Here is an 8,834-nt window from a genome sequence, read left to right as displayed (position 1 = left end):
CCCCCCCCCCCCCTCCCATCTGTGCTCTGTGCATCAGGAGCAAAGTCCACCAAGCCATTCCACAGTTAGTCCCTGGGGAAACTTCTGGGTCCTAGCCCCTTTCCAAAGCCACCCCCTATGACCCTTGAGGTAACCACGTACCATGCTGAGGGCAATGAAGGAAAAGGCAGCCACAACTGTGAACATGATGGTGGGAATGAGCATCACCACCGCTGAGCCAACGTTTGTTCCAAAGAAGGAGATGGTGGCAATCCAGCCGCTGTAGGAAGAGGCCAACTGTGAGGCTACCCAGCACGGTGAGGGCTATCCAGGAACCACCCCACTACATACTGGAGCAAGGGACCATCTCATTGTCACATGGAGAGACCATATTATTGGGTGCAAAGGGACCATCTTACTTATACCCAAAGGGCCTATGTCAGTGGTTCAGGAAGAGTCCTCCCCGTGGCTCAGGAGATGAACTCCTCAGACATAATGCTTCTTTTCCTTGGGTTCTCCCATGATTTTTGACACTCAGCCCCCAGAAACCACTGTAAGGTCTTCTTCTCCTCAAATGCTATGGCTGTGTCTACTCCAGTAGCTTGAATCCTATCATATACTTTCTATAATTCATAGTGTCCTCCCAGGTCAGACAGCTTAGCATATGGAGGTAAGCAAAAGACATTAACAAGGTGCCACCTATGCTAGCCATGGGTCAGTCCCAGATACCTCAGTCTCTTACCAGATGCCCCAGCCTGGGATGCCCACAGCCTGGATGATGCTGATGACCAGCTGGGCCATGAAGGTGAAGAAGAATGCCATGAAACTAAAGGAGCTGTCAGTCCTGCAACAAAGGAGATGGCTCCCATCAGCTGGGCAGAGGGCTAGGGATTCCCTGCCTTCAAGGTCCCCAAGCCCTTCCAAGTTTAAGTGAGTACACAATGGACAGAAGATAGTCAAAAGCCTTAAATGACAGGCCAAAATGGGACAGTGTTTAACTATGGATCTTTGCAGGATTCCATGTTAGGTCTGTGTGTGCAACATTACATAGGGAGACATCTCTTCATGAATGGACCACCCACTGGTACATTGGTTGTTGGCCCAACTGGCACAAAAATAGATGGGCCCATTGTGGCAGGAATAAATGACCCCATTGTCAAGAGGATGGACAATTCCATTGGCACCAATACTGCTAGCTCCACTGGTACATGGATGGATGGTCCTATATGCTTAGAGACAGAAAGTCCCACTGGCACTAAAATGGACACCCTATTGGCACCAAGACAGTAATTTAATTGGCACATAGTTAGATGGTCTGGTTGGCAAAGACATTTGAGGCATCGGGGATACTACAATGGCACCAAGACAGGTAGCCTTGTTGGTACATGGATGAATAGTCCAATTGGTACAAAGATTGAAAATTCTATTTGACACAAAGTAGACACCCATTGGCACCAAGACAGCTAGCCCAACTGATACATGGATGGGTGGTCTCTTTGGTACAGAGTTGGATGACCTCATTAGCACATAAATAGAATATGGATGGCTAGTTCCACTGGTGCATGGATAGTTGGTTCACTTGGCACTAAATCAGTTAGCCCTATGGGTACAGGATGAGCATCTCCACCAAGACAGGTGGCCCCACTGGCAACATTTAACATGCAGCTGCCTGGGGAAAGCAAAACTAAAATAGGCGTGGTCTCTACCTTATGTTGCCCACACCTAAGGGCAGAGTGACGAAGAAAGGAACTAAAAGAAAGGCTCTGACTCCCAGCCCTCTCATCCCAGCCTTGAGCTCCCAGGAAGCCCAAATCTTACCTGGCAGTCTGAGCTGAGGGTGAATAGGGAAAGTAAGTTTGGGAGATGGCAAAAAAAAAAAAAAAGTGAGATAATATGTAGAGAAGAGATGGGGAAGGTGAGCAAAGAGGCAGGGTTAGGAGCCGGGGTCAGCACCAACCACTTACTTGAAGGCCTTGTAAATGGGCCGAAACCAGCAGACGTAGGAGCAGGGTGTGAAGAGGATGAGCCAGAGAAAGGCGAGGCCAAAGTTGGTGGCTCCCCCACCTCCAATCAGCCACGCGAGACAGCCCACCAGGTTCACCGCCAGCGTGACGCTGTTCACTGCAGACCCAGGAGCACATGCACACACAGAGACATACACCAGACATGAACACAAACACCAGGCCCATGCAGAGATACATGAGCACCCAGACACAGATACATACATCCATAACTCAAGACATAACAATCAAACCCATGCAAACAGAGCAAGCAGAGAGATACGGACAGACAAATACACATACATACCACATTTACACATATTCACACCCATAACCCATATCAGTGAACACACACACACACACACACACACACACACATGAGTACAGATTGTAAGAAAGAAGTCTGGGAGCTCAGACCACCCCTCCCCACACCCAGAGAACAGTCTCCAGAGCAGGAATCCAGAGCCTCAGCCCAGCAAGTCCCATTGAAGGGCTCCAAAGCCTCAGGGTAGTAGAAATGCTCTTTTCCTTTTATGAATGACCTCAGCCCCTGACCCTGCCAGATTCACAGCAATCACCAAGGCTAAGGCATGGGAAACCCATCTTACATCTTCTCTTGCAAGGTAGGGGCACAAAAAGGGGAAAGTAAAAGGCCTTGTGGAAACATCTATTCAAGCCACTGTATAATCTGCCCTGTACTTAAATGGGGCAGGCAATAGTGGCTGGAATCTCAGTCTTTATCTAATCCATTTTTTAGACAACTATCATGCTACCCACTCCAAGAAGCCTTCCTTCACTACTGCAGCCTTACTCATCTCCCATCCCTCTGATCTCTCACAGACCTGGGTTGCTCTCATGGTTCCCTCAAGTACAAATCCCAGCCCATCAACCAGACTAGAAGCTCCCCAAGAACAATACCCAGGCTCCCCCTCCTCCGTGCCCACATAATTTAGCTGAACCTCAGAATCACAGTATCAATGAGTCACAGCCAGTCGGGACCTCAAAGACTCCTTCCTCATCTGATGCTGGCACTAACACACACCCAAGTCTTCTGACACAAGGTAATCCCTTCCTGGAACATTAGGCTGGATCCCTTTAAGGCTCCACAAAGACCTGCTGAATAAACAAAGGAAGAGGGGCTCGAATGGAGCTTCAAACACCCAGGCATATACTGTACTGGCTTCTGAATAGAGCCCTTAAGCATGATATACATTTCTTTGGGAGCAAAGCACCTGGCAGGCACCTCAAGAGGACTTAGGAAGATATTTATAGCCCTTAAATCCAGCTCCTGAATGAGATCTTCTCAGGGGCAGAGTTTTCAGAGCCCAGGGTCAGGTGAAATGCTCCCCGTCTGCTCTGACAACACCGTCACTCTGCAGTACACCCAGCTCGGGTCCCTATGCATTCTCTTTCCTCCTTTCCTGTTTACTGCCCCCAAATTTCCTGGAACCTTGGTGTTCTTACTGATTTTATTTGCTCTTTATATAAACTAGACATTAACCTGTTTTAATATTGGTTTACACCTCTCTTCCCAGCCCCATCTCTCTCTAGCTCAGTTGATCTAGTTGCCTCTCCTGCAATTATTCTACCAGTTCTTCGGAATTCACATCCATTGACTTGGCCACTTTCTCTCTAGCCATCAACTTTTTTCTATCTCCACTCCTCTCTTTATCTAGCTTAGATGCCATACTTCTCATTTTCTTATTCCCTCCCCTGCCTTGTCATCTGATCACACTCACCCCGGATGAGCACAATTCCCATCTGGACCTGAAGTGACTGTTACTAGGAAAAAAAGGAGACCCCATCCCAAAGGCCTGATAGGACTATAAATTCATGGTAGTCAATCTCAAATGGAGATTGCATGCATGGTCCATAAATTTTGAATAGTGTATCTACCCTGTGTCCACAAACATGCTGTCATTCTAATCCCAATCTCCTCAAATCTCCTAACCCCACTTCTACATGCTATTTTAATGGAAAAATTCTCTTCAAAACATCTACAGAACTACCCACACCTGCCCCATCCCTTCTTTCTCTCATGTTATATGGGGTGGGAGGTGGGGGGGGCGGGGAATGGCCTCAAAGGTCAAGCCAGGACTTGAAACTGAGTTTGTGTGTCCCCATATTCTTTCTACAAGTCCATGAAGGACCTGTTGCAAAGACAGTATTCTTTCTCACCTTCCTGGCACAATTAATCATCTCCCCACAGGTAAGTAGCTAAGTGCAGGACTGACTCAAGGCAACATCACATGTGGCAGACCCAGGTTAAGGTCACCCTGTGATGTCTGGTGTTCCCTGGGACTGGTACCCAGCATAGGACAGCCAGATTCCTCTCCTTGCGCATGCTGAAAGGGTACCTATGACCCAGCCTGGACACATCCAAGTCTAATCCCCCTAAGATGATACCTTTCCCACCAACCTGCCACAGATCATCAGAAACTAGGGCCTTTACATACTTGACCTCAAAATCTTAGAACATTAGAAGTTCTAAGAGTCCATACAGAGCTCTATGTGGAACCACAGCAGTCACTGAAACAACACCCTCTTCTACAAATGAGAAACCTGCTTCTTGGAAAGTGGAGCAACCAGCCCAGCTTGATCTCAAAGAAAACAAGAAAAATGAGGCTTAAGGGAAGAACCCGCTTCAAATCCAGAATCCTGAGGTTCCCTAGAAAACTACTCCAGTGGGAAAGGAAATGGAGAGCAAGAGACAAAGACCCTTATCCAAATGGTCTGTGAATGGGAGATGGGGCTTGGTGGGAGGAGAGGCCTAGATCTTGGGGTTGAGGAAAACTGAGGCCCAACTGGGGAGTGGGCCCATGAAAGGAGCCTTTTGGGAGTGAGGGAGGGTGGAGAATTACTGGCCCATGCAGATGCTGCAAGTGGAGCTAAAAAGATAGCCAGCCTGTGGGTACCCCACCCTAGTGCCCCACCTGGATCCCCCATCCACAGCACTCACACATCCAGAGGTAGTAGAGGCGCTTGGTCATGCTGAGGTGCTGGGGAGGGATGTCTGCCTCAAAGTCTTGGTAGAAACATGGCTTCAGTGGGATGAATTTGGGCAGTGGTGGGAAGTTGTTCACTCTTTCTGTGGGTAAAGCACATCACATGTCACCACCTTGAATGTTCTCCTCCCCAACAATCCAATATCATCATGTTTTCCCTGGCCTAGGCTGCCCTGAAGGCCTGCAACCATAGGCCACTTTGCTATCCTTACCCAACAAACCATGCTTCCTCCAGGATGTGTGGTTCCCAAAGTAACCAAAGGCCCCAATGTAGTGTCACTGCCTCTCAGAAGAAAAACAGTAAATGCTGTCCATCAGGGGTTCAGCATTCTCCTCAGCAGGGAGCCAGTTTCAGGCAGAAGTAGGAAGGGTTAGTCTGGAAATGGGGGTTCTAGCCTCAACTCCAATATTCTGCTCTTGAGCAAGTAACTACCCCTCTCCAAATCTCAGTTTATCCAGTGGGATGAGGGTTGAGCTAAATAGTCCCTAAAATTCCCTGCAGCTCTGGCATTCTGTACCTGAACCTTGGGAAATCAGACAACTCAGAAACCAGAAGGACCAGGTCTCAGCGTATTAGAGAGCAATGGTGACAGAGGGGACAGAGACTGTGCCACCCATGCCGCTCATCAGTCCAATGGCCAATAGGACCAGGACATCAGGATGCTTGATCCCTGTTCCCCAGGGCCAGAGATCTGATAGAGGGCTAGACAGTGTCATGTTCAGGGTCACCAATAGACAGGCCCAAGTGGGAACCAGGGAAAACCTCGGGACGAAAGGACAGAAAGGACCTGACCTCCAAATACTAGGGAAGATAAGGGGACTAGGAAGAGGTCCAACCACCCTATGCTTACTTGAATGTCTTACCCACATGGCCTGTCCTCTCCTTACCTGCCATGATGGCACCAGCTGGCCCAGCCTCTTTGTTCTGAACTGGAAGGAAAGAAAAGCCAGAGAAGGATGAGGATCATGGCCCATCCTCACAAGATCCTTTTCTCAGCCCCAGCCGGGCTGGATGCTCCCTGGGGCCAGGCCCTGTTCACACTCTCACAGTGGGATGAACCCAATGGAGGCATCTCCCACCTCACAGAGCAATCATCCCATCAGCTACCTCCTTCCACATGGCACAAAGTCTAACCACAGAAAACCCCATTCAAGGATAGGAAAGAAACCTAGAATGGGACCATGAAGGAAAGGCAAGTGACAGAAAGGGCTGGGGGTACTAGAGACTTCTGAAAGAGGAAATTCTATCCCTTGACGCTGAACACAGCAGAGCCCTGGCCTCAGTCATAGGCTGGGCTCCTCTTCCTCCTGCCTTTGCCTTTGGTTACTTGTTCACTTATTGGGGATTTATAATCTGTCAGGCACTGGGGAAAAAGCATGAATAAGAAAGATGTAGTCCCTGCCCTTGAATGAAACAGTCAATAACCTCTGCAGTAAACAATATAAAAGGGAAGGATGGCTGCTATGAACACATACACAGCATATATCAAGGTGATCTAACCTGGTCTGGAGAGTCGGAAATTAAATATAATCAGTAAGAGGTGACCTGAAGACCACAGAGGAGTTGCTCAGGGAAGGGCAGCCTTCTGGGCAGAGAGGAAAGCTCACAGAGATCCTGATGCAGGATCTCTCGCTTTTAAACAAGGGAAAGAAGGCCACTGTGGCCAAGGTAGAGTGCAAATGAGGACACAGCAGGAGTGTAAGGCTGGAGAGATGAGGTAGGCAGGGAGTGATACTTGAGGCCCTTAGGAGCAAGTACGAAGGGGCCCTGAGATGGACTTGGGAATTGGGGGGAGAGAGGCCATCAAGATTTCCTGCCAGCCCTAGCCAGTTAGGCTCAGTGGATAGAGCCTTGGCCTGAGAACTGAAGGGTCCCGGGTCTGATTTTGATCAAGGATACATACCTTGGTTCAGGCTCGATCCCTGGCCCTGGTCTGGGTGTGTGTGGGAGGCAACCAATCAATGTGTCTCTCTCACATCAATGTTTCTCTCTGCCTCTCCCACTTCCTTCCACTCTCTCTAAATATCAATGGGAAAATATCCTCAAGGGAGGATTAACAGAAAACAAAAAGAAGATTTTCTGCCAGCTTCAACACTGGGGGAAGGGGGCGTGTTAACAGAGAGCCCCATCATAGGAGGCAATGCATGAGAAAAGATGCAGGATCCTCAGGAAGACAAATAGCTGCCACTGGCTTGCCAAGTCCTAGGTGTTGTGAGACCTCCAGACAGGCTGCTTTGTAGGCAATGGGGATATTTCAGTTGGAAGTTTCAGCAGGGGGGCCTGACTGAGACACACATTAAGTGAATTAAGGCTAAGGAAGTGAATGAGCAATCAACTCGCTAAAACAGTAATTGGTGGAGCTACATGCACAGCCAAACGCAGAAAATGGTCTATGACCAAGTGCTAAAGCAATGCAACATTTAAAAGTTGGATAGAGCCTGACCAGTGTTGCTCAGTGGTTGAGCATCGACCTATAAATCAGGAGATCAGGGTTCAATTCCCAGTCAGGGCACATGCCCAAGCTGCAAACTCAATCCCTGGTGTGGGGAGTGCTGAAGGCAGTCTATCAATGATTCTCTCTCATCACTGATGTTTCTCTCTCTCTCTCTTCCTCTCCTTCCCTCTCTGAAATTAATAAAAATATATATTTTTTTAAAAGTTGGATAGAGATTTCTATAAAGTTTAAAAACAGACAAAAAAAGCTATGGTGTTAGTGCTGGTTACACAGAGGTGTTGGTTTTGTGAAAATTCATCAAGTTTACAATTATGATTTGTGTACTTTCCTATTTCTTATATTTCAATTAAAAGTTTGCTTTTATTTATTTTTTGTTTGTTGGTTGGTTTTTTTTGTTAATTCTCGCCAGAGGATATTTTTCCACTGATTTTTAGGAAGAGTGGAAGGAGAGGGAAAGACAGAGAAAGATCGATGTGAGAGAAGCACATCGATTGGTTGCCTCCTGCACGAGCCCGATCCCTGACCAGGGCTCAGGCCGGGGAAGAGCCTGCAACCAAGGTACGTGCCCTTGACCAGAATTGAACCTGGGACTCTTTGGTCCACAGGCCGACACTCTATCCACTGAGCCAAACCAGCTAGGGCTAAAAGTTTGCTTTTATAAAAGAAAAACCCTCCTAGAGCTCCAGTCATATTTCTCTGGATCCAATGAAAAGTATGGGCAATTATAATCTTTTGTGGCCCCTTTGTGATGAAATCAAATACAGATATAAAAACCCAAAACATCTACCACCAAAGGAAAAAAAGGCAAGCATGATAGGGACCCACATGAAATGATACCCTTACACAGCTGTATTAATTGTAGCATTGCTTGTAAAACCGAAAGATTAGAAACAATCTACATTAAAAGGGGATTGATTAAATAAATGGTACAGTCATAAAATAGACTGCCCTGCAGCTATTTTTTAAAAAATACTGATATGGAGAGGAAGGGAAGATGGCGGCGATATAGGCAGACGTGTCCCAGGTCATGTCCCGGAGCAAATGGAGTGAGCAGAGAAAAAGAAAAGCACGCGCCGATATATGGAGAAGTGTCCCAGCTCGTGTCCCGGAGCAAATCGAGTGAGCAGCTGAAACTAATAACACCCACCCCGAATTGGCGAAATTGCTCAGCTGGTGAGACAGTTTGCAGCCGGGAAGGGCAGAACTCCCCTGGTAAAAAAAAAAAAAAACAGGGATTTGGGCAGGAAAGTTTGCCAGACCTCTGAGCCCAGACGGTCGGAGGGAGACAGCGTGGCAGCCAGCAGCGTCCCTTGGGACAGGCACAGCCCCTGACTGGGGAAAGGTGATCCGCGGGATTCCTGGCGCCGCCGGGGGATTTGAGGGCTGGGTTCTGT

At 48.0% G+C, this 8,834-nt stretch overlaps 1 protein-coding gene across 3 annotated transcripts in view; it reads right to left on the bottom strand.

The window, feature by feature from the left end:
- Positions 1-8,834, bottom strand: part of SCAMP5 (secretory carrier membrane protein 5) — a 27,894-nt gene that overhangs the window by 833 nt on the left and 18,227 nt on the right. For all 3 annotated transcript variants that reach the window (XM_006774565.2, XM_006774564.2, XM_015571025.1), the window contains 5 exons: positions 5,873-5,914; positions 4,939-5,067; positions 1,944-2,100; positions 722-823; positions 142-259 (listed from right to left, as the gene is read on the bottom strand). In XM_006774565.2, coding sequence (XP_006774628.1) covers positions 142-259; positions 722-823; positions 1,944-2,100; positions 4,939-5,067; positions 5,873-5,879 — 513 coding nt within the window. In that variant the 5' untranslated portion in view covers positions 5,880-5,914. The remainder of the gene's footprint in view (positions 1-141; positions 260-721; positions 824-1,943; positions 2,101-4,938; positions 5,068-5,872; positions 5,915-8,834) is intronic.

Source organism: Myotis davidii, unplaced genomic scaffold (assembly GCF_000327345.1).
Source record: "Myotis davidii unplaced genomic scaffold, ASM32734v1 scaffold687, whole genome shotgun sequence".
Taxonomy (NCBI): Eukaryota; Metazoa; Chordata; class Mammalia; order Chiroptera; family Vespertilionidae; genus Myotis; species Myotis davidii.
This window is presented reverse-complemented; position numbering and strand designations above follow the sequence as displayed.